Genomic DNA, 27931 nt, shown 5'->3' on the forward strand with positions numbered 1-27931 from the left:
TTTCAACTATTAATTAACATGTTATATACTGGGTGTGCATGAAGAACTGTAGATGTGCAGTTTAAAGATGTTCAAAGCACATGTATTCATTTTCAAAAATACAGATCACATTTTCCATTTACAGCTTACTAGGGTTGCCTACACTTATTCGGAATCAAGGCTTTAAACTCTCTAGCTTAATTTTATATTAAAAGACTTCATAACATATTCTTTTAATTACAATATTTAAAAGTAAAATAAATAACACTAATGAATTTAAAAAAAAAAATGCTTTATAAAAACATTAAACTCAAATTAACTTCCATTAGTACAAATGAATTCTGATAACGTCTTTTCCCTAGACATAAAATGTTCTAAATAATATTAAGCTCATTATTTGGTATTTTACTTAAATGTTTAACTATAGATTGCAACAACTTTCTAAAATGCTTAAAAGTACATTTTATTAATTAATGTTAGTAGTTCTTTTTAAACTATTATCCAACAATAATAATGAATATTTCAAAATAAAAGTATTCAATCATAAAATTTCAACTTAATTATAAAACAAAATGTAACTTTTTATTTTGAAATTTTAAATATTTTGCAACGATATACATATGCAACGATTTTATACTAATTTCTAAAAACACAAAAAGGAAAGGAAATTATAAAAATATCTTTCATGTCCTTCCAAAAAATAAATAAATAAATCTGTGTCAACATATTAAAATTTATTTTATGATATGCTTAACAATTACTCTTTTGTGTTACTTCACACAAATATTAATTCCGGTTTTGAGCAAATTTTTGAAAGTCACGATATTACAGTTTGTACCTATTGATATATACACTACTTTATCTTTTACTTATGCTTTGAATGTGCGTCTTACAATCATACTGAAACGTAGCACAACCCTATCAGCACCAATAATGACTAAGAAAACGAAGTCATTCTATCATCTCCAAACATTTTTTTTCTTACAACATCAAAATGTGTACACGTAGGAAGTTTTGAGTTTCATAGCACCTATTCTTTCCCTCATAGTATTATTTGGCAAAAATCAGATCATGGTTCTTCAAAAGGAACTCTGTGAAGTGATTAATCTTTGTGATTGAAAACAAAGACGCTTGCCGATCTTGAGCCCACAACAAATTGGGACCGAAAACAATTGCCAGATTCGAAGCAGTCATTTTATTTAGGTCACTGCGATCAATAACCTGTCAAAAAACAAACCCAGATATTAATTTATTACTTGTTGAAAAGAAATTGACAATTCAAAATTCAAAATTAAAGCAAAAACATGCAAAAGCAAAATTATGAACTCCTTTACAATTAAAGCAATAAAATGTAAGAGAAAAAATACAGATACATCCAAGAAATTCAGGAAAAGCTTTGCTTAAAATGGCATTTTACAACTACAGTTGAACCCGGTTAATACGAAATGCCAAAAATAGCGGAATTCGTTTGTATTAATTGTTTTTTGTAACAACCGTGAATAAGTAAAACAAGGAAAAATAAAAAATGCATATGTAAATTTAAAATTTAATTGCTTTGCAACTCATTTACAACGTCTATCATTTCACAAATTGTTAGTGTTGTTGCTGTTAGTTTCTTTTTTACGCTCGCCATCTTTAGCTTTTTATGGGCTACCAAATAAAGCAACATTCAATTTACAAGAAATGTCGGACTGCAAGGCAGGATAGATACTATGGAAATTGAATCAGTGGTTAATTAAATTGACCGTTTTAATGAATCAAATCATCAAAAACAGAACGAAATCCAGCATTCAACATTTAAAAACTGAGCCATTCCATTTCAGATCAGGCAGGGCCTATCACATGACCATCATCGATTTTTTTGAAAAAATTACAACAGTTACAACTTAAGGACATATGAAATATTCAAAAGGATTTTGCAAGAAAATTTTTTTTTTCTTCAGTTACAGCCTGCTAAAATTCTGCACAAAATCCACCATTTTGGAAAAAACCAGCAAAACACTCAATTTGAAACGGACACTATTTCAAAAGTATTTAACCTATTTGAATAATTCTTTTTTCTAAAAATAAATAAGGACCAATTTATCTTGTATACATCATTTTTGAAAATTTAATTAGGTTTTTTGATAAAGAAAAAGTACTATTTTTGTGGCGAAAAAACTGCATTTTTACCAATTTTATGACTTTTTTTTTCCATGAAAAATATTTTTTTTTTACTAAACTGAGATGGCAGTTATATATAAAGCCCTTATATGATAGTCCCGAGCTAAAGAGCAAAATATATTACTAGAGACCACGAATATGAAAGCGACTTTTCAAACGTACAAAACTGCAGTTTTGCAATGCTCCGGAGCGAGCTCCTTAGCCCTTACGGCTCTGCACGTTGGTACAAGTTATTTTGAAACCCGGGAAAGGGGTGCTTTTTGGTCCAAAGTAAGGGTGCGACATTGATGTCGATGTTTTGGAAACATTGATGTTTTTGTTAAAACATCGGTGTTTTTAACATCGATGTTTTACTTTCCATGTTTTTGGACCATCGATGTTTTGGTTTCAATGTTTTTTCGATGTTGATGTTTTTGCATTTTAATTGAAAATTATCATAAAATTTGCTCCAATTTTCTCAGTAGGTAATTAAATTTACTTATGGAGTTGTGAAAAAAAAAATTTTTTTGCACTCATTTTATAAGATTAACTTTTCTGTATAGTAGAGGATGGTTTTTGGGAAGATCACTACAAGATGGTAGAAGATAAATGGAGTGTGAGGAAGAGGTCAAAACTATTGGAAGAACCTGACACTTGTAGTCTGGTGCCAGAACTTGCAGTCTATTTTAAGGTTCCAGTTCTTAAACTAAAGGAAAATCCTATACGTTACTACAGTGAAAACTATAACTTTAAAAATACAGAGCTGGTAAAAGTTGCTTTAAAGTATTTGATAGTGATGGCAACTTCTGTTCTATCGGAAAGACATGTTTCTCTGACTGGTGGGATAGTCTGCTAAAAGAGAAATACTCTTTTGGGGGAGAAAATAAACAAATTTCTTTTTCTCCAAACTGTCAACACCAATATTCGGGGTGACTTATTGATTTCCCATAACAAGCCGCCCCTCTATTGCTTGCAAGTGGTGTTTAATTCTTAACTAAAAGTACAACACATATTTCTTGCTCTAAAAAATAATTGTTAGAATTAATTTTGTATTTTTAAAATAATTAGCACAACTTTTTCTCATCATTCAGCTGACGGTAAGTGCTATGATACATTTTTTCTTAGATTCTTTTTTGATGTAAATTTACTTTTAGTTTCATTCAGTTTGAAAATATTTCCTTATTACTATAACTAGTTTGTTTTAATTGGTGCTTGTCTTATTATCAATTTTTGTCCTACTATAATACCAAGATGTTGCGAAATTTATTCTTATTAAATTACATTCATGATTTGAGGTTCAGTATTTTCAATACAGGGTGAGTTCGATCGAATCTGCTATACGAAAGGGGGTGATAGAAGAGCTCAAGCTGAGCATAGAACCACCCATTATCGTGTCCAATCCTTAACCGTAACCGAGTTTTGGTAAATTTAAGAAAAATGAGTAAAAAAAGAAAATTCTGAGAAAAACGACCGATTTCTGAAATTCCTGCAGGACCTTCAAGGAAAATAAGTACATATTTGGAAAGAGCATACTAAATCTTACAAAATGATACCTTTTGCATTAAGATAGTCGCATTTTACCGAGAGCTACAAGCTTTGAAACATTGGACACTCTCAGAATTAAAATGGTGACAACGTTTTTAATCGACAATTTCAAAACAACCGTAAGAGCTACAATCGGGCAAATCTACCAAAAACTGGCCCATTTTATTAGCTTTCATATGATACAACAACAAATCATATTGGGCTTCAAGTTCAGCTGAAAATCAGGCTTTTGTTTGAAACAGTGTAAAAATCTGCATTCGTTAAAAAAAGAAAACCAGCAAAGAGTCGTACTTTTCTGTTTTGAATTTTCTGTTTCACTATAGCATGTTGCTTTCTTTGTTTAAGAAAATGATATTTTTATATAAAAGTAATAATAGTTTTAACATTTAATTTAGAGAAAAAACACATGAGATAACGATTCGTAGAATTAAAAGAAGCATTACTTTCCCGTGCTTTTCACAAAGGGAAAATCAATAACAAAAAATGTTACATCAATATCGATTAGTACATTTAATAAGCCTTCTAAATTTACAATAGCTGCTGAAATTGGTCGCCGCCACACCTGATACACGCTCTTGCCCTTTTGCAAACAGAAACAACTGTTGCTCTAAGAGAAATTTCATTCCTTAGTTTCCCTACTGCTTCATCAAGCCGGTCACTCAATTCTTGCAAACTTGCTACTTTCTGTTTTGTAAACTTCTTGTTTTAAGAATCCCCAAACAAAGAAGTCCACAGGTGTCAGGTCTGGGGATCTAGGGGGCCAAGGGATGGGGCCCGTACGACCAATCTATTGGGGATATTGTTTCAGTTAGAAATTCCCGAAGGGCATTTGAAGAATGTGCAAGGGGTACAAGTATTGTAAGGATCGTATTGGAAAATGATTTCTGCTTTCTCCTGAATAAGGAATAGTATCGAGAAGGTCAGGCAAATGATGTTCAATGAACTCTTAATATGTGTTTCCTTTAAGGTTACCTCGAAACACATACGGACCAATTAAATGATCTCCTATTACGCCAAGCCAAACATTGTTGCTGATTAGAGTTTGGAATGATGAGTTTCGGGTTAAGAAAGGATTATGTTCAGCATAATGATGCCAGTTACGCAAATTTATGATGCCCCCTATAGTGCACAACGACTCATCTGTCCACAATATCTTTCTTAGAAAATGGTGATCTTCAGTGTCTCGGGCTAGTAGCCATCTGCCAAATGTTACCCGCTTTTCTAAATCTGAATTGCGCAGTTCTTGTACTAGAGTAAAATGATACAGGTGATACTTGTTTTGGTGCAATGTTTTCATCACTTAACGTTGTGATAGTCCACCTTCTATAGCAATCGAGCGTGAACTCACAATTGGGTTTTCCACTACTCAGTCCAGCACATACTCCTCAACATCGGCAGAACGGTGATCCTGGCCCCTCTCGAACAACGTACCAAATGAACCTGTCTCCCTGAGCTTTCGATGTATAGAGGCAAACACAGCTCGATTAGATGCAGAACGATTTGGGCAACGGAGACGGTATTCTTTCTTGGCTCTGCGAGCATTACCATCACAAAATCCGTACACGAAATGCATATCATCATACTCTTCGTTAGAAAATCGAGACATACACAAAAATCGAGAAAAGAATATAGCAACTTACCTTAAAAACTTGAACGAAAACTTTCAAAAACTAAAAACACACTCTCTACTGAATTACTGTAAAAACAATCATAATTCTAGCATTTTCCAAAACACATTTACAAAATATCAGAAGATTAAAAAGAAGCAAACGGTACATAAAATATTATGACAAATGAGTAATTCTGTTTAGTTTTTATTATTAATTGTTTTGTTAAACAAATGCTTTTTATTTTCAGACGATATTTTTCACAATCATAAATCGTAATCGGAAATCATTTGATGGGTCTGTATACGTTTTAAGGTCTTATAATGCAGGAAGCTCATATTTAGAGTTCATTGAACATAATTTGCCTGACCTTCTTGATACTATTCCTATTCAGGAGAAAGCAGAAATCATTTTCCAACACGATGGAGCCCCTGCACATTCTTCAAATGCCGTTCGGGAATTTCTAACTGAACAGTATCCCCAATGGATTGGTCGTATGGGTCCCATCCCTTGCCCCCCCCCCCAGATCCCCAGACCTGACGCCAGTGGACTTCTTTGTTTGGGGATTCTTAAAACAAGAAGTTTACAAAACAGAAGTAGCAAGTTTGCAAGAATTGAGTGACCGGCTTGATGAAGCAGTAGGGAAAATAAGGATTGAAATTTCTCTAAGAGCAACAGTTGTTTCTGTTCACAAAAGGGCAACAGCGTGTATCAGGTGTGGCGGCGACCAATTTCAGCAGCTATTGTAAATTTTGATAGTTTATTGAATGTACTAATCAATGTTGATGTAAGATTTTTCGCTATTGATTTTCCCTTTGTGAAAAGCACGGGAAAGTAATGCTTCTTTTATTTCTACGAATCGTTATCTCATGTGTTTTTTCTCTAAATTAAATGTTAAAACTATTACTTTTATATAAAAATATCATTTTCTTAAACAAAGAAAGCAACATCTATTGGGAAACAGAAAATTCAAAACAGAAAAGTACGATTCTTTGCTGGTTTTCCTTTTTTAACGAATGCAGATTTTTACACTGTTTCAAACAAAAGCCTGATTTTCAGCTGAACTTGAAGTCCAATATGATTTGTTGTTGTATCATCTGAAAGCTAATAAAATGGGCCAGTTTTTGGTAGATTTGTCTGATTATTGCTCTTACGGTTGTTTTAAAAATGTCTATTAAAAACGTTGGCACCATTTTTAATTCTGAGTGTGTCCAATGTTTCAAAGCTTGTAGCTCTCGGTAAAATGCGACTATCTTAATGCGAAAGGTATCATTTTGTAGGATTTAGTATGCTCTTTCCAAATATGTACTTATTTTCCTTGTAGGTCCTGCAGGAATTTCAGAAATCGGTCGTTTTCTCAGAATTTTGTTTTTTTACTCATTTTCCTTAAATTTACCAAAACTCGGTTACGGTTAAGGATTGGACACAATAATGGGTGGTTCTATGCTCCGCTTCGGCTCTTCTATCACCCCCTTTCGTATGGCAGATTCGATCGAACTCACCCTGTATATTCTTCGGGGACATATTCTTTTGTATTGCTTAAATTAGTGTAGTATATTCAAAAATGTATGTTATACATTGATAAAAAGATCGATGTTTTAAAACATCGATGTTTTCTAGTTGATGTATCAATACCATCCATGTTTCAATTTCTAACATCGATGTTTTGAAACATCAATGTTTTGCCATCGAGGTCGCACCTCTAGTTCAAAGGGAGATGCGTTTTTAATCTGTTTCTTTCTAACTGCCCATTTAAATCTTCGCGAATCAAATAAGATTGCAAAGCAATCTTCGGGGGTTGATGAGCGTTAACGAGCAGGGAGCAGAGCCCCCTAGTAATTAAAAAATAAATTTTAATTAAAAGTGCTTCTAAATTAACCTGCTGACCTAAGGCTAAACCCTAATATGTTTAAACTTGCATGTTTCGTTTTCATAATGTAATTTAGTGAACAATAATATGAAAAGTTGCTCAAAGAAATTGAATGAAATTTTGAAATTATTTTGGGAAAATTAGGAAAATGGAGAAAAATTAAGCATTTCTCAGAAATAAACTACTAACTGTTTTCGAAATCGAAATTCTAAGAGAAAAATATGATGGAGAAATTGAAAGTACAGTGAAGCACAGTTTATATGTTTTTGAAGGGACTGTATGAAAAAAGCGTACAAACGAAAAAACGTATAATAGGTATAGGTTAATGTGTATTAGACTTTGCAGGTACCAATTTTAAAAACGTATAATTGATAAAAATGCATGAAAAAGAAATGTATGAATGGTGCTACACTTCATTAAAAACAATCACTAGGATTATTCGGCTGATTATCAACAGTCAATTAATCGGTATACGGACCCCTGAAGTTATAGCTTCATTTTTCAATTTCCATTTTTTTTACATCAGTAATTTTTTTACATTTTAGTTGCTTTTCGGCTGAAATAGTAGCAGTTTTTACGAACAGTCGTTTTTGTCTTAGTATTGGCGGAAATAGTCGTCATAGTCTGCAACTCTTCAAAAAAGTCGCTATTAATGTGTATTAGACTTTGCAGGTACCCAAAAGTCGCTATTAATGTGTATTAGACTTTGCAGGTACCAATTTTGAAGGGACTTCGCTATTAATGTGTATTAGACTTTGCAGGTACCCAAAAGTCGCTATTAATGTGTATTAGACTTTGCAGGTACCAATTTTAAAAACGTATAATTGATAAAAATGCATGAAAAAGAAATGTATGAATGGTGCTACACTTCATTAAAAACAATCACTAGGATTATTCGGCTGATTATCAACAGTCAATTAATCGGTATACGGACCCCTGAAGTTATAGCTTCATTTTTCAATTTCCATTTTTTTTACATCAGTAATTTTTTTACATTTTAGTTGCTTTTCGGCTGAAATAGTAGCAGTTTTTACGAACAGTCGTTTTTGTCTTAGTATTGGCGGAAATAGTCGTCATAGTCTGCAACTCTTCAAAAAAGTCGCAATAGTCGCTTTTTTAGTCGGCAGTGGCAGCCCTGCTTAATGAATCAAATGTGCATAATTAAACATTCCCAAACTTATGGTGCATCTTTGAAGTGTTTTTCTTATTTTTGCCATTAAAAATGACTTACTATAAATAACAAGCACATATTATAAGCAATACACTTTCTTTTTTTTTTTTTTTTTTTGAAAGAAGGTCACTTTCTTTAGTGATTAATTTTTTTCCTTACAGTGGTTCACTTTCTGATTGGAACTGAATGGGGAAAATTACTTTTGTTTTGTTGCAAAATAAACCTCAAACTATCCGGCATGCCGGAAAATTCGATTTTCCCGGCATGCTGATCAACTTCGCTTTTTCCCGGCATGCCGGATAATGCGGGGTAATACGGTATATTACTGAAGGTATATCCATACTTTTAAATGCTAAAAAATGCTAAACTTAATTACATTTTTAAAGAATGAAATTCATATAACAAGACATTTAAAATACCTTTACTAAGAACTCAAAGAGATACCGCAACACTTCATAGTTATCTTCCGGAAGTCTGTGCAATATTAATGATTTGGCAACAGGTACTTTCTCAATATGAGTGAGCTCTAAAAAAAAAAAAAAAGAGAACACAGCTTTTCAATTTCTTGCATATCAAGAAATATGATTGTACAAGATTACTACAAATGGCTCATTCATTTTGGAAATGCTGTATATCTAAAAGTACTGCATGTACAATGATGAGAAAATTTTTAAAAGAAATGCAAACTCATCAAGATTTGGAACTGTGTTAGCCAGGTGCAGTATATCTGAAATGGCGACAAAACAAGAAAAGCATTTTTTTCTTTTATTACAATATGCATGACGTTCATCTGTTCTTGCAGTTCTTAGGGGGCACATTAATGATTTTGTTTATGTACCCCCAGCGACAGTGATGACTATTAATAGGACAAAGCTCCAAAATGTGGGGTGAGTTACTCTATGTAATGGTCATTACTGCCAGAAGGATATTATTTTTTCTTTCATTCTAATGGGGCTGCATTAGGCTATTTAGCCTTCGGCAGAACTAGTGCGACCACCCGCTATGGCATCCAGTCTTTCATGTGCCACTATTAAGGTGCGGATGTCAATGGCACAGATAATTTTGAAGGCCAGTTTTCACCAGATAGAGGCACCTGGGCAGAGAGATATTATCTATCTTGAGAGAAGGATATTATCTTTCTAATGCTCTTTTGGCAGCATTCTCCTAACACTTTTGGTAGTGGGGGGGGCATAAAAACAAGATCATTAATGTGCCCCCAAAGCACTGCAAGAACAGATGAACATCACGTATATTGTAACAAATTAAAAAAAAAACTTTTCTTGCTTTGTCACCACTTTTAAAATGCCACTCTTTTTACAACCTGATTAACACAATTCTAAATCTTGATGAATTTTTGGTTATTTTCATATATTCCACATCGTTGTACACACAAAATTATTGGACATATGTTGTGATTCAAAAATGAACGAATCATTTGCAGTAACACAGTATTAGAATATTCTTCAGGTCTACCTTGAAATGTCATTATTTCATCATATAATTCAAATGTAAGTATTGGCTCTTCTAACTCTCTCAGAAAAGTCTTTAATATCACAGCAGGAACATGAATGTCTTTATAATCATCAAAACAAATTGGCTTGCCTGAAAAATGCACTCAATTATTAAAAACTATTGGTTAAAAATCACATTAAAAGAAAATTTAAATAGTTTAAAAATACAATACATAATAATAATACGTAATTTTCTATGATACCTTCATCAAATAAAGACTGTACTTCTTGTACTATTTTTGTATTTGCAGACCTCCTGAAAATGCCTTCAGTTTCTAAAGCTGAAAACAAAAAATATGTCATAATAGCAATTGTATTTTAAATGAACGTTAATAAAAAAATTAATTCATCTGAGCCAATTATCATAAACAATATTCCAATGAATCATTGAAAAATTATATTCAAATCAATAATGGCCCAAAGCCTGTTGGTTGTCGTCACATTTGTATTGTATTTGTAAAATAACATTAATGAAAACGCAACACACATATATGTATACAGTAATGATTTAAAAAAAAAACACCACAATTAGTTTTTTGCAATTACAGGTTTTGTTAAAGACATTTTAATACAATTGGCAGGATATTAGTTTGAATTACACGAAATATGATTGAGTTATCTACTGGAAAAATAAATTAGGAAATAATGATTGCATTATTGAGCTAAAACTGCTATTACAAAATATGATGCATCACATTTTAAAGTTTAACAACAGAAATGGAAAAATGGGAAGTTAGCTTTGTAAAACTTACACAAATGAGGTAGTGAGAAGCAAAGGGATGCAAGTGGCAAAAATTAAAAAATTTGGAGATAACCAGTACAAATGGTAGGTGAACGTCTCCTCTGTCTTGGGGCAAGAGATGGTACTAGTAATCCTGGTAGGTGCTGTTGTATAGCATGATTTAGAAAAAAATTTCAATGAAAGCCTACCAAGGATGTTATCTTTAAACGCGTTTTACTCAAAACTTGAAAATGTCTACTTGCATCCCTTTGCTTCTCACTGCCTTAAATGATGTTTGAAATAAATTGAAATGAAATATTTAGCTGCTCTTTCTTTAACTATTTATTTTTGAAATGAAAAGTAAACCCTAAATCATTTGAGATTCATCAAAAACACTTCTTAACCTTTTTTAAATCCATAAAAAGAGCTGTCATGGCAAGTTGATCAAAATTTGATATTATAGGTGTCAAATCTTTTTTTTTTTTTGGTTGGTTTAACATGGAATGACCTCAGATTGTAATTTTTTGCAATCTGGAAAGTTAAAAGAAGTGCTACAGTAATAAGTTCTAGCCTGAATGCTTACCATTATCATTATCCAAGAAAGCAATGCATTCACGCATTACACGTGGAATGACATCTCCATTGTTGTGTTCTTTTATGCTATAAAATAATTAAAATAATAATAATAATAATAACAATAATACAACAAAATCAACTTTAAGTGAAGCAGACTCACAAAAACAAAAAAAAAAAAAATCTCTCAATTTCAGCACTATTTTCTTAACAGTCATAACTATGTTTTATTGAATGGAAAAACTCACTAAGCAAATACAGAAAATTTAACTTCTATGATTCAAAGATGCAAATTTATAATAGATCAATAATAATTTTTATTTCAAATACATATTAAGGTGGGTGGTGGTTAAAACAATGGATGCAAAACCTTTCCTCAAGTTTTAACTCAAAAGGCTTTGAGCATCATGCAATTCACGAAATTATCACAAGAACTAACGAGAAACAGATTGTAAAAGATTATTTACACACAATGAGCGAAAATTGAGAAGCCTATTTTCCACAGGCATATACAAAATACGCAGATGATGATTGAATTAACTATTTCAAAATCAATTTCATGAGCAAATTTTGTTTTAAGCAAACCAATAAATACCCACTTGAAAATAGATTTTTGTAAAACTGGCAGGTTTAAAAACTTCGTGAATGTGCCAATTTTGTCACTTCTTTGACAATGTACCGACTTTGCTAGCACAATTTTTGCGATGGTATTGATAAATGGTAGTAAAATCAGAATGAATTTAGCTCTGGATCACCAAACTTTAAAAATTGCATAAAATACAGATTCTCAAGTCATGAAACAAAATATGATTACAATGAGATCATCACACACAAAATTTGACTTGAAAATTATTACTTAAAGACAACAAAATACAATTCCATCGAAAATAATAAAACAACTTACTATGATATTGTAACTCTAAATTGTTGAGTCTCAAAAGATGGCATGTTTGTGTGAAAAGAATTGGAAGTTGTCATTTTGGAGTTTTTTGCTGTAGCGACCAGCTTCTTGTCATGCCTGTGGAAATTAATAAGCAAATTAGACATGAAATTGGTGTGAAAAAGAAAATTTGATATTCAAACTTTCAATTAGGATGGCTCAAAAATACATGTAAAAAAAAAAAGTTTCACCTAGATTACAGGACATCCCTCAATATTTTTAGACTTAAGGATAGAAATATACTGGAAGAATTTCAGTTTCCTATTTCAACTGAAAGAAGGTGCTTAACCCTTCCCCATTCCAGTAAATCACCAAAGATAACCTTAACATTGATTTTAATTAAAAAAGTATTTCAGTAAGGAGCTTCAGCGTCCCTCCCTCACCTAACGCTTACAACTGCCTTAGAATACACATGCAATTGCGTTGCTAAATATAGCCTAAAATTGCATATTTCAGAGCTGAAAGTTTTGGATCAGATTTTCTTCATCTCTCCACAAAGTAGCCTAAACTACATTTCAAAACATGGATTTCTTAACATTTTCTTGGGAAGCCCACCGATCCCCTAACGTCAACAAAGAAACATTAAAAGAGACTTCTTTTTTTTAAAAAAATCGGAAGCAACCCAACCTGCCCTTTCCATTAACTTTACCGAAAACTGACTAAATTTTCGATTTTTTACGTAATTTTAGCAATTTTCTTTGAAGTACGCCACCCCGCTCCCCTCTTTTTTCTTTTTTAAGTATGTACAAAATAATTACGTCTTTTTTTTTTAATTGAATTTCTAGTTTTAATTTTGACACTCTTGACAGAGTAAAGTATTAGCTATTTCACAACAAAAGGGCGGCAAATTGAGGAACCACCCCGGGTGGCAAAAACTAGCTACGCCACTGCCTAGATATGAAATGTAACAAATAAAGCTTTCTCAATGCTTTTGTCTTATCAAAACATACAATTTAATGAGCAAAATGATTTTCAAAAGTTATTCATACCCATTTTCATACACTATACTTCAATGCAAATAAAACACCCAAGTTTCATAATTTTCGAGTTTTAATAATATTTATTATGACACATCACAAAAATGACACCTCAAATTGTATCTTGAACGTTTCCAAAAAAGCATCAAATGTTGAAAAAAACATTGACTAAAAGCAACAAAAGTACCAAAAAAAGGGATAAAAATATAATTAAAGTAAAATAATAAAGTAGTTTATAAGCAAAATTTCTTTGCAGCCATCATCAAGAGTTTGCTATGGATTTTAGAAGCTAAATCTACTGATATATGAATCAGAAAAAAATTTAGTTTATACTAATTGCTACTTACTCTAAAACTGGTTTTGGAATGCCTAACTGATCAAAATGCAAATGATGCTTCAATTCGTGGAGGTAGTTTACATACATGACTTTTTTCCCAAATTTTGCACTGAAAGGAAATAAAAAATCATTAATGTATCATTAACACACAAACGAAAACCTTAAAAAATCTTAGATGCTCATTCATTTCAATCAGCCATTTTTGGTTAAGGTTCAAAAATTGAGATTTTTTTTAATCGGGGGGTTCTTAAACAGCATGCCACGGCCCGCTGAGGTGCCGTAAAGTGTACAGGCTTTGTGACTATTCTTTCCAGGGATTGGAATGCTTATTAAAGAAACATATTACCAATGCAGCAACATTGTTGACTTGACTCGAGAAAAAAATGTACAAATTTGTTTCTTAAATGTTCGATGTGTGAATCTTTCGTTATGCGGCAGATACCAAGTCTTAAGACTCATTCTTCTGCCACTTGCTGTAATCTGTCATGATTATCGTTCATTTTCCAACAAGATGGGGCTTCCCCTATTATCTAACAGACATTCCCAGACCTGCCAACCTTGAAAAATGAAAATTCCTGCAATTTTCAGGAGAAAATTCTGCAACTATTCCAACGAGTACTAAAAAATTGTGATCAGCACATATTACAACAAAATTGAATTGATACTAAGGAAACAAATTCTGTAATATTTACCGGAGTTCATTTATTGAGACATCCCTAGTATGATTGAATACATTCCATTGATTGTTGTTCTTATTGTAATATATATTTTATTAACATCTTGATTAATAATAATTATGGTTATTCTAGAATAATATTTTACCATACATATTTGAATAATTCTTTAATTTTTATTTAATGCATTTGCAGTGCATGATTTAGCTCTTCTCAAAAAGTCAGAGTCAAATTTCTGATCACAGCAGTAACCCCTTTGATTTGATTATCAGTAAATTTTCTATAGTTTCTCTTGACATACTAGATCTAAATTTTGTGCAGACTTTAGTTACATAGCTGAAAATCCTTTCACACTCAGCGTTGCTATGCGGAATAGTTAGTATCGCATGAGCATGATTTTTGATAAATGTAGAAATTTAAGAGCACCAACATCAACTTTAAGATCAGATATTAAACACCATTGAGTGTCGGCTCTTTTCTCTTCTAATATTTCTTTAGGAATGTCTTCAAGCTGAAGACTACAAAATTCAGCCTGAAATGTATCCAAAGCTTCATCCTCGTTAGGAGCATCAATAGCTTTTAAGCAGATACATGGAAACTTATCTACAAAAAAACGTATATTAGAAAATGATGCTGTTTCTATTTGATTTAAATTTGCTACTTAAGCATTTAAATATTTCATCATCAATTGGAAATTTTTGAATGATGTAATCACATGATGACACATAAAATTCTCTAACACTTGAGAAAAATTTAATCTTCTTTGATGGAGCCAAACCAGAAACTATTTTTTTTTGTGCTTCTACCAATGAAAATGTCTTGATTCTATAATGAATGGATGATCAACACTGTAAGACTTGTTAAAGATAGAATTATATTTTCTTCCAGACATCGTCAAGTTCCACCAAAATTCAAAACTTTTCCGAAGCTTTCTTAACATCCATTGCCAACGCACTGCGCTGTCTACAGTAGCTAATGTAAGCAAAGTAGCAAGCGCATGCAAACACGTTACTTGGCACGATGCCAAACATCTCAAACCATCCTGCTGAGCGTTGAGTTTGGCGCCGTACAAAGCGATCCATGACGTCATGTTGAATAGCGATCTTTAGAAGGGTAACCAATTGCAGACTGGCGGTAGGGAAAGGAAAGTTGCCGTCCACAACGGAAGAAAATTCGAATCCGTACACGTTCTTTTGATTACCGACAGGAAAATTAGAGGAATTCCGGAAAAAAAATCACAAAAAAACGGTAACCCGGAAGATGAGGCAAAAATCCGGCATTACCGGGCTAAATCCGGAAAGTTGGCAAGTCTGCATTCACTCAATAACAAGCTTTCAAATAGTTGGATTTAAGGAGGTTCTGATAATGACAATCACTTTCTTCCGTGGCCACTGTGCTCTCCCGACCTAACTCCAAGCAATTTTTTTATGGTGTTACACCAAAGATTGTTAGTTTGTGCCTCATGTGCCAAGTGGTTTGAAAAATGCATGCCGAAAGACTACTACTGCAGTTTCTAAGATTGATGGTGACATGTTACAGCAAATGAAACAAGAATTAGACTTTAGACTTAATGTCTGCTAAAATACGAAAGGTCTATCAAACATTTCAGAAACAAAACTTGCAGTTTCATCCTCCAGTAAAATCAGCATTATCGCTGTGTTGGTGATAAATTTGTTTCAATAAGGCTTCCAACCCTCGGAGGGAATTTTGATATGTATATGTATGTAATAAAGTTAGACCAGGGTGCTGTGATATTTTTCTTAATTCTTTAAAGGGTGCCACAAGTCGGAAAAGTTTGAGAAGCCCTGATTCAATCCATTTTTAATGTCATAGGGATCTAAATGTCCAACACAATTTTGAAAAGTTGTTGTTTAAACATAATGTAAAAGTCAGATTATAGATATTTTGAAAAAAAAAAAAGGAAACAAAATGCAATGAACAAATTTAAAATTTGGAAGTATTTTTTGCAATAAGACTGAGAGTGGTTCATTTAGTGATAACAATTTGTATGCATGTATGTTTAATGATTTTTAAATTGTTTTTTCAATTCCAGATAAATGCATTAACACAGTGAATTTAGGGGGGGGGGGGTCGCATTTGGGTTCCAAAGGGAATGCAAAAATGGACATGATAAACTTTTTACATAGTTCTGCGACATAGAAACATCAAAACTGGGTGTGGGCAACCAAATTTTGGGATGCTCTTAAATTATAACTAAAAAAAACATATGGCAAAAATAAAAGTTAAGATTGCATTTACTGGTACAAAAAATCCTCATGAAGTCAATCACAATCAGTTACAGATATGGACTTTGAAATCATTTTTCAATTTTTATTTATTATTATTATTAATATGGAAAAAAAACATCATGGGGAGGGGCAGGTCAGCTCACCCAAACATATACAGAGGATTTCAAATGAATTTCTCACTTTACACTTTGGGTCTTCATTTGTAAATAATGTTAGAGAGTCAATCCTGAACTTAATTTAAACCTCAACTCAGTTTCAAAGCATTTTATTGTTAGTTTGTTGAGCTTGTATATTTTGTTCGGAGTTAAAAATTTTAGCATATTAGATAGTACATCATGTATTCTGAATTACATCATATTCCTCTTAATGGTAAGTCTAAGAATGGTGGTGATAGTTTCAACTTAGACATGAATGCAATACAAACAGATCATTCTGATTTTGTTATATCTCAAATCACTTGAGAAAAAAAGGAATTGAACAATGCAAATTTGGCTGTCTTTTAAATTTTTATTTTCCCGCATGCTACAGAAAATACTTAAGGGTGCAAGCACGTGCTTGAAGGCTTGAATATTGACATCTTTCATTGTAGTTAAAAAAACTCTTTTGCAAAAACTAATTTCTTAAGACCCTTTCTGCATTTTGAAACAACCTTTTGTAGCTGATAATTGAAAAGATTTTTTTTTTTTTTTTTTGAAAGAAAATATCGAAGATGAAGTTTTTGAAAGAAAAAAATCTAAATTTTTTATTTGGACACATAGAAAGTATGTAAATCATATAGAAATGTAAAGAACTTTAAAATGAGATCTTATTAAAATATTTAATGTTAGTTGTTACAAAGTTATGAATGATTATGTTGAGTAATAATACACAAAATTTGAAAATCATAAAATTTTGTAAATGATTTCCAATGGCTCAAAAAAGTTTCTCATTTTACTTCAAACCAAATGTTATTAAAATGTTGGACATTTGGGCTGAAAATTTATTTTATTGATTTATGTAATTATGAATTTTACCTTATAACTGGTTTAAATATTCTCCACACAAACCGAATAAAACTTGTGGGGTGGACTAGATATAATGCTTTCAAGTTCTTCTTGTACCTAAAAGCACATACAACTGAATAAATATTCTAGTAGCAGTATAAATGAACTTTTTACAAAATAAATGAATGATATGTATTTAAAGTTTATGATTTAAAACAATCACTTAGTTAAAAATGCTCAAGCATACAAAACTTCAACTAAAACTATTTTATTAGGTATTTAGTTTAATCATTAAAAAAAATACATTATAAGGTGAAGATAATAATAAGTAAAATTAAATTAGATGAATAAAGTACGCTCTAAATCAGTGCTTCTCAACCAGCGTGCCTTGGCAGACTGGTGTGCCGCAACAAGGTCTTTAGTATGACGTGGTATTTTCGGTTCAGAGTTGTAGAATAAGAAAGAACACCTATTTTACCTGAACAAGAAATCATACATAATGTACCTAGTTTTATCAATTGTGACTAGTTCCATTAAATTAATACCATCTGTGTGAACATTTATTTTACCAACATATAAAGAAATTGTATGGTGAACGATAGGTTCCGATGCAATGAATGAACTGGTCAAAGCTCCAATTCAAGATATTAACAGGCGTCTAATTAATGACATGATGGAAAACATTAAAAACAATGGTTGATGAACTCTACAAGTTGATTCGTTTTTCTTTAATTTCAAGTTGAATCAACAGATATAAAAGGTGCACAATTTTTGCTAATGAGGACGGCATTCAAGATCATTTTCTTTTCTGAAAAGAACTTTTTCATCATGAAATATTCTGCTTTACACCAAAATTAATAAAAAGCAATGGGTGTTTAAACTGCCCACGAGCATGAAATGAAGGAGCAGTTGCGAAGATGCGAAATATCGAAGGGTTCATGTTGAATGCAAAAAATCAAAATCCAGGTGTTCAAAACGGTTTTCTCCATCGTGAAACTCTCCTGGCAAACACTGCGACATATGAGCTGAAGTTAGCCATGGTTGAGGCAGTAAAAACTGTCAACTTCATACATTTAACACGACTTAATTCTCATATTTTCATTGTACTTTCAGAAGAAGTGGGGGCAGATCATCACTACCTGCTTCTTCACACTGTGGTTAGCTGTTTTTTGAAAAGTAAGGTCCAGCCAAGAGTTGGGGGACGAAGTACAAATTTCTGATGTCTCATGGCGAAACAAAACATACCAGTTTATTACAAGAGAATTATTTTCTGGGAAAACAAGCATATGCGAATATTTTTTACAATCTTAACAAACTGAATCCAAGAATTCATGGACACAGTGAGTATCGTGTGCACAATTAAACGGATTCAAAACAAAAATTCAAATTCAACAATGGAGATAAGAATTCGATGCTGGCCCACTTCACATTTTTAAATGGACCAAATATAGTTGAAGCAAACATAGCCTGGCAGCGTTATGAAGGCTAAGCAAGTTCAATGCTGCCAGGTTAGGTTGGTTGCCCCAACTCTATATACACTTTGAAAGAAAAATGGTGGAAGAACATTTGGCCATGATTCAGAACAAAGTTTAAGCACTACTTCAAGTTGACTGGCATGGAACAATATGACTCGGTTTGTGATCTGTTGACGCATCAGCAAAGAACTTTCTTCACAAGAAAAATTTACTGATCTCAGGAGCGACCGCTCCTTAAAACTGGGGTTTTGTGCCTTTGGACATATGTTGGCAGCTAATAAAAAGAGTATACCTTAAAATTTCTGATTATGTTATTTATGAGCTGTTATTGTTACCATTATTCTTAGCATTGACACTTTTTAAGACCAAAATATTTTGGCGAGATCCTCGATTTAAAAACTTTCTGTAGCTCTCTTCTTATCAGAGTTGAATAAAAAGCGTCACTTCCCTCAAGACAGACATAACTTTCTCACTCATGTTAAGAGAAAGTTTGAGACTTGCTGGTCATAATAATCACTAAAATTCATGATGAACTTTAATTTGATTTCTAAAGAAACTGAAATACAGGCATCCCTCGTATAACACGGTACTTGTAAAACACTGTTTCGATATTACACAGTACGAAACTTAAATTTAATGCTTCATGGCTTTGATACAACACGAATGTTATATTTAAAAAAGATGGAATTTTATTTTTGTTTAATACATTGTGTTAATTTTTGACAATAACTCTAATACTTTACTTTGTTTTTATGAAACTTGGTTTTTCGATACAACACGATACACATCCATTGATTTACATTATTTCTAAGTCTTGTATAACACGGTTTTGATACTACACGGAACGAATTAACCATGTTATGTGAGGGACACCCGTATTTAAAAGATTAAGTGTTGAATCCATTTGAAAATGCTGATGTTTCCTCTTTCCTTGCGTATATTAGTGAATGGTGAAAACATTGTCCATATTAACAAATGAAACTTGGTTCAGTGTGCAACAAGAATCGAGTCAACTATCAATGTGCTTGAAAAACACTGCTTTAAATGAGGGTACCAAGCTTCTTTGCCTTAAAACTTAGTATGTAAATGAGTCACACATACAATCTCCTTTAAAATTTTTTGTTTCTTTGTAAGAGAAGAGATGGGAATAAAGTACAGTAAACTCCCAATTATCTGCGGAATTGGGTGGCACAAGTGCCGCGGATAAAGAGTAAAAAAGCTGAAATGAGGGACATATAAGATAAAAATTGTCCTTCCTAAAAAATTTAGCTGCATTGATGCATAGTACTTACTTTCTTTAAACAGTGAAAATGTATACAGTACAGCAAAAATGTTTGTATTTTTGCGCAACAGAACTTAACATCAATAAAGAACAAGTGTATGTACAATGAAGAAAGTACAAAAAAAAAAAAAAAAAATAAGTAAAACAAAAACAAATGAGTTTAAATTTACAAATTTTCAACAAGAAAAAACAGCCATTGGTATTTGCTTTTTACTGCAAAATTACGTGCCCCTAATTGTTGATTCACTTGCGATTAATTGGGAGTTTACTGTACTTAAAATGGAATGACTAAGTAGTGTAATTACTATAGCAGATAAAAGAATGCAAACATAAGTTATTACACGAGAGTAAAATTCAGGACAAGATAGTGTGATTTCGAATGATTTTTCTTAGATCTCATCCATGAAACTAGTCCAAGTGGGAGACTCCTACTAGCAGAATGCTCATTCTAAAACAGATAAATCCAAACAAATTGAGTCTGTTTTGCAGCCCTTCAGCAAATTCTACATTGTAAAAGTGGCCATTTAGCAAAATTTCAGACATTAAAACTAGCCCTTTCACAAAATTTCATTTTAAAAACAATACTTTTAAATTTTTGAACTCAATCAACTATACACAGGAACAGGATATCAGTACAGCTGAACTCTGTTAATACGATATTGTTAAAAATCAACAATTTTTTTTGTATTAGCTGTTATTTGTAACAACCGTGAACAAGCGACACTGAAAAAATTAAGGAATGCTTACCTATGTTAAAAAAATAGCGTACTGCCAATACACACATTATAATCTACCCATTAGTACATTCAGAAGGAAAAAAAATCATCTATTTCTTATAAATGAACGTTTTTGGAAAATATAGAAAAAGGAAGATGATAATTGACAATTGCAGAGTAGGTTGTAATCCACAACAAAGATAAACATTGAACAGTGTTATCTCCAAGCAAATTGAAATGTCCACAGGCAAACAAATGTACAGGCTTTATTTTCTATGTAACATATTTAAGATTTCCTTTTCAATACTTAGTGTACAATATACAATACAGCAAAAATTTGTCTTCAACAATTAAAATGACAGTATTCATAACCATAAAGAATAAATAAATAAAGGAATAAAGTAAAATAATTAAAAATAAGTAATTTAAATTGAAAATTCCTTTAAATTTTGTATTTTAGTATTTCAATTGTTTTTATGGCAAAACTACAAAAAAAAAAAAAAACATTAACTTACTTTCTACCAAATGCTTTGTATGCTTCCCACAGCCAACTCAGAGGCAACTTATTTTTGCTATTTAACCCATAATGAAAATACACCAGTGTGTAATCTGCTTCAACAAACTGATCAAGGGTGTGCATTAGGTACCTAAAAAGAAAATAAAAAGGATTGTTTAGAAAAATAAAGAATTTAAGAAAAATAATTACAGTTAATTTATACATTTTTCAAAGCTATGTAATAGTAAAATCAACAACCTGAAAAAAACTAATTCACAAATAAATTGCACAAGTTTCCTATTTTCTGCAAAATTGTGTTTCTTAACACTTTTTAGAATAAAAGTAGTTAATTATTTCTCAGAAAATTAGGGTACACAAGAAATAAATATATAATAAATTCATGAAATAATTTGTTTTTAAACTTTATATTTGAAATACAAGTTTAATCAAGTAACAATAACAAAGATAAATTATATTGATTTGGGGTACAACACAATGTAATTTTTATACATTGAAACTTTTGTCAGAAACGCCTTGAAATGCCACATAGAGCTTAACAGCAATAATTTACTTTTTGATTATACCTTTAAAAAATTTGACCAGAGCAACAATGTGCAAATTTGAAAATGGTGCATGGTTTGAAAATTGAACTTTTTTCACCTTTTAACATAAAATATGTCCAAATTACATTGATATTTCTAAAACATCAGTAAAACCATGCTGTTCTTCACTGTTCAACATGTGATAAAGCCATAAACATATATACCTCGTAAACACATAAAAAATTGCTTTACCTAAGAAATCTTGCATGATTGAATGCTTTGTTTGAAGGCAACTTGCAAGCAGATATAACTATTACTTTTCGTCCATATGAATCATCACCTGAATACAAAAAGAAATAATTAAAATTATGGTTTTAACTACCGTAGACTTTTAAAAACTCATTTATCAGGAATAATCATTACTGTAGCTGGGAAAAATATTTGGGCGAACTCACCTTGAGGTTTGAGGGGACTCAACAAAAGAAAAGGTGGCTTGAAAAAAAATTACACTTCATACGCATTTTTTATACAGTAAATGACCTAATATTTCAGGGGATGGCATCCCCTAATAACAGCACTTGGAATAAAAGCTCCTGAATGATTATCCTCAATGAATGCTTTTATTGATTTTTCTATGCATAATCTTATTTTCTGCACACAAGGCCCCTGCTACAAGATAGAAGTGTGTGCAAGGTTCATAGAACAAATAAGTAAGTGATAAAATAGAAAATTTGGAGATATGTGTGTTCAATAAAAATTTATGTGATATATGTGGGCCTGCAGGAACAACTTTTTATCAACTTAAAATTTTGAATTTACAAAAAAAAAAAAAAGAGAGAGAGAAGATTTTTCCAATACACCCCTAGTGGACACATGTGCCCCTCTCTCCCCTAATTTTTATTTTAGAAGCAGAAATTAATGAAGAAAACATGAAAAGTCTCTCACTAGATTATCCAAAAAGTTTACTAAAAACTGAATTTTTCAATTGAAAATTTTGTTGTCTCCCCACATCAATATCAGATAACCTGCCGGATATTCTGCATTAAAACTGTCGGATGCTCGATCTGAAGTGGAGTGAACAGATTGAATACCAAACAGTTAAAAAGCAGCCAGATAGGCCGGATACCGGATAGTTACCGGATATCAAGTGCATCCCTATTTCAGTCACAGATTTCACACTTAGACTGGGATTAAATCACGGAAAAAAGTTGAGGTCTGTATCTGTATTTGCGGATCTACACACAAATAATTTCGTATCCATATCCATGGATTTACATTATTAACAACTCTGCACATCACTACTCTATACACATTGCCTTACATCATATGAGGCAGTGAAAAGCAAAGGGATGTAAGTGCCAAAACTAAAAATCTGAAGATAACTAACACAAACAGTAAGTGAACCTCTCCTGTATTTTTGGGTAAGAGATAGTGCTAGTAGCCCTGGTAGGTAGTGCTATACAGCAAGATTTTGAAAACCTTTTCAATGAAAGCCTACTTGGGACCGAAACTTTAAACGAGTTTCCCTCAAAACTTGAAAATGTGCACTTACATTCCTTAGCTTCTCAACCTTATTTAAAAAGTGATTTTCCTCAATCTATAAAACACTAAAAATTTTACCAGCAATTTCAATGATGCCATATTTAGAAATGTCAGAATAATCCTCCTCCTCCTCTTCTAATTTATTGTCATTGCTTAGTTCATCATCATCATCCACATCACCATGAAATACATCTGTTCCCAGAATTTCTTCAAAGTTATCTTCCATCAAACCATCAGACATAGGAGATTCTAGTAAATCACTGTCTGTATTTATAGTATCTTTATCATTATCCAGATCCATATCTGAAAAATGAAAAAAAAAAAAAAAAAAACAATTGCATTACTAGCAGAAAATTCAAAATATGGAATTCTTAGAAATAATAGTAATTTTAGTAATTTTTAGTTTTTCCAACTAGTTTTAGTTTTACATACTAAATTAAAAACATCCTGCTTTTGAAAAATATTACAACAAAAAAAAAAAAAAAAACTTGCTTTGAGTACTGAATTTACAGTATTTGAAGTTTTTCAATTTACTCTATTGACCAAAAGATGAATTTGGGAGTCATATTTTGCATCTGCCTTACAACATATTGCAGCAAATTAAAATTGAAGTTTTTTTTTTCTTTTGCTGAATGGCACTTTAGCAGGGTCTAGTTTTGGACTGTCCAAAACTGGTTTAGGCCAGGACCGTTTTTTTTTACTGCCCAAAAGTGTCTTAAATTGTCCAAAAGTATGTTAAAGCTAAAGGGATGCAAACTAATCAACTAGTATATTCAGTAAATTTGTTTCGCACTCTTGGCTTCCTTAAGAGGTTTTCCATCTCCAGCTCAGTCACTTTCCTATGCCGGGCTGATGAGTGCACGTTTCGTTCTAATATGCACGAAACTGCAATCCTCGACTGGAAATGACTGAGCTGGCGGTGTATTTCACGTAATCAACTAGTATTTACTACAATATTTGTAATGCAGAAATATTAATGTTAATAAGTTTTAATTTTAATGGTATTTGATAATATTTTTCTCCGAAATATTAATTAAAAAATATTTTACTTCAAAAAAATTGCCAGTAACTATTACATAAAAACTTCCTTGTGTAACAGTTGGTAGAGTTATGAGAGGTAATTCACAACACTACCAAAACAACTAATTTCAGTTCCACTTTTGATTCAAAGGAATTATGCTATTAAATGTGTAATATTTAGGTGCAAAAAAAAAAAGCTTAATTTTTTTTAATGGTTTCTGCACATCAGTTTTACATGTTTTGCCAGAAAAATTGCAAATTAATAATAGCCATTTTTGAGAGAAAAACGAGGAAGTCTCATTGAGAGTTTGTTGAAAGAGGTTACACCGTAAAAATCAAACATTTTAAAGAAAAAACAATTTTTCTTAATCCAATCAATCAACAAAATATTGTTTAAAGGAAATAACCTAACCCGTATCCACAGCATGAACTAGCTCTGTATCATCAAACTCTAGAGCTGGTTCAAAATCACAGCTGTGATCTCCAGGTACACTATCACTACTTGAAGATCTGGTTGAATCACCTACAAAAGAAAAAAAAAGAAATAAAGACATATATATAGATATACAGGCCCAGCTCCTGGGGGTAGGCACCTTGTGCCACTGCCTAGAGCAGCAAATTTTAAGGGTAGCAAATTCCTAAGGCAAAATGTAAAGAGACAAAACAAGAAGGGAAAAAAAGGAAAATGCAAATTTGGTCCTTTTTTTTTTCTTTTGCAACTCAAATTGCAGCAATACGCAAGAGTATGCTAGATGATTTAAAACAAATATACAATGTTAAGACAAGGGTGCCGCACTTGTCAGCATCCCCTGGAGCTTCAAAACGACTAGAGCTGGCCCATCCACACAATATATATATATATATATAAAACATATTAATATAGGAAGAAATTAGAGTACCATAAACCAGAAGCCCAAAGATGCGCAAAGCAGCCAAACAAATAAGCCAGGTATATAAATATATATATATATATATATATATATATATATATATATGCTAGATTTTTTGAGATATTGTTAAAATTACGATAGTAAATATTTTAGAGATTAATAATCTATTGACTAGATTTCAGTATGGTTTCAGGCAAGATAAAAATCTTGTGCAACTAATTCATTACATTTCTATGACAAAGTTATCATGGCTTTAGAAAATAAGAAGTCTGTAGATGATGTTTACATTGATTTTCAAAAAGCTTTTGATAAGGTACCGCATGTTGCTATACTTAGCAAATTAGCTAGCTGATATAGGAATAGGAGGGAAAATTTTCATTTGAGTAAAAAACTGGCTGACCGGAAAGAAACAAAGGGTAGTTGAGAGGGAAAATTATTCTAAATGGAGTGAGGTTTTAAGCAGGATTCCTCAAGGATCAGAATTAGGGCCTGTTTCATTCATTGTTTCTATGAACGATATTCATAAAAATATTTCTGGGACAGAGAAAACTGGGAAAACAGAGAAAACTGGATTTCAGTTTTAATATCTATTGGTAACTATTTTTACAGCATGACAAATCAATTTAAAGGATAAATATATTTTAGTTAAAGATATTAATTTAATGTTATTTTTTATTTGACTGATAAATTATAGATAACTTTTCAGCATCAAGAAACCTTACCCGTGTTTATAAAAATTATCAATTGTCACAGCATTTAACAATGTCAGTATTTGACAGTTTTCGACTAGTTTCATGTCAAAAACAGGTTTTTGAGGTCAAAAGCCCCTGGTGCAAAGGATTATTAAACTTTGATTTATTTTACTTTATTTTATTATTTAATGATTTCTTTTAGTTAAATTGTTTTTAAAAAACATTTAATATTTCATAAGATGTAGAACTATAGAAATTAAAAAATTGCTGCAAAATTTACTATCCAAGTGTTTTCTTATTTTTCAGCTGCATTATTTTATTTAAAGAATAGCAGTTTCATGAAAGTAGTAATAATAAATTATCTTTAAATATTTATTACTTAACATCATCAGTCTTTTCTGGTTACTGTGTCACATTAAAAATGAGTTTTTACTAGTAAGGCTAACATAATGAGTCATAAGATTCAAGACAAATTGAAAAGCAACTAAATTTAAATTTAACATCCAAGTGTTTTCTGCAACATTAAAATTACTTTGACTGTGATAAAATTAATAAGCAATAATTTATATTAATTTTGGACTGTGGTACTATATTGTAACTTTCATTCAATGTATAAAAAAATTGTTACCAATCATGGTACATTTAAACTTGTTGCTGAATATTCAAGCATTTGGTTGAACCGAATATTGGGTTTGCCTGCAGAATATGCAATATATCAAAAACCAACTGAATATTTGGTGCATCTCTAGTAATAAGTATAGGTTCTAGGCTGTATGTTAAAAGTGCTTGGCCGAATTTCATTCTGTTACTTGCAGAAAAAACCAGCAGCCTTTAAATAATTTTCCATGAATACAAAAAAAAAAAAAAAAAAAACCTTCAAGGGCAAAACAAATAATAAGCGGAGATATTAATTTATACTTGATACAGATTATGTTTTGCATGTTTATGTTTCTTCAATGAAGTACTCTCCTGCATATGAAACCTCACAAAAGAAAGCAAACATTTTTATGACAAATTAATAAATAAAATCAATAATTTTATAATAATACTTCTACTGCACATAAATTGATTAAATTGTGAGAGGCATAAAAATTTTGGGAAACATGTAATATTTCTCAGTTAATACCTACTAAAGATATGCATTCAACCAATTATGAAATAAATTTTGTAATCATAACTTAAAAGAGTAATAGATTGGAATGATTTCACTCAAGTATATGTACAACAGCGAAAATAATTTATTCATGGCTTTGAAAATAAAACAACATTCTAAATCATCACAAATCTAAAAATAACTTTTAAGAGTTTTAAATAGCAGATGAAATCGATTGGATATATTTTAAAAGATCGCTCTGTCAACAACAGTAATGCAGTAAAATAACTGAACTTAATTCAATGTGAAAAGGTTATTTGATGAATTTAGCAAATCTACATTGTAATTAACGAACTTAAATACCTGCATCTAATTAACATTGTTTTCATTTTCAGATGCTTATCACTGACACATTGCAAGGATTATAAACTCAGAGAATTTTATACAAACAAAACGATGAAACTTTTGGAGGATAACATATTGAAATACATTCTGAAAATTGAAATTTTAATATATTTTACGGCAGAAACTTAAATAATTATTTCACTACGCCTACCTGACAATCTACGTTCTGTACGTCTTGATCTATGATCCGCATCAATTTGATCCATTTCAATGGAAAGCGAATGACGTACGATCTTCACATAATGTCAGTTTATCATGCTGGTACGGAAGTTCAAAATAAAATCATGTTTCCGTTAAATTTATAGGCGATACATCATATATTATTAAGTTATTTCAGCATCGCAAAAACCCTACGCTCGAAGAGCACATCCATTTTTTATTATTTCGTTATTGATTACATGTAGCCAGCTTCCGGTCACAAAATTACACAACAAATAGCAAGCTCATTAACAAATGACAGGAATAAGAATTCTTTTATTTTTAATTTTAATACTACCTA

General features: G+C 31.6%; 1 protein-coding gene across 1 annotated transcript; it reads right to left on the reverse strand.

The window, feature by feature from the left end:
- Positions 1-1029: 1029 nt before the first annotated feature.
- LOC129226388 (rho GTPase-activating protein 1-like) lies at positions 1030-27712 on the reverse strand. The gene is made up of 13 exons (XM_054860990.1): positions 27584-27712; positions 24765-24875; positions 23411-23635; positions 22043-22130; positions 21268-21399; positions 17310-17396; positions 13384-13482; positions 12024-12137; positions 11130-11206; positions 10029-10106; positions 9788-9916; positions 8734-8840; positions 1030-1200 (listed from the first exon to the last, which is right to left on the reverse strand). The coding sequence occupies exons 1-13, from the start codon at positions 27636-27638 to the stop codon at positions 1030-1032; spliced, it is 1473 nt and encodes a 490-aa protein (XP_054716965.1). The 5' UTR covers positions 27639-27712.
- Between the last annotated feature and the right edge of the window lie 219 nt (positions 27713-27931).

Source organism: Uloborus diversus, chromosome 7 (genome assembly GCF_026930045.1).
Source record: "Uloborus diversus isolate 005 chromosome 7, Udiv.v.3.1, whole genome shotgun sequence".
NCBI lineage: Eukaryota > Metazoa > Arthropoda > Arachnida > Araneae > Uloboridae > Uloborus > Uloborus diversus.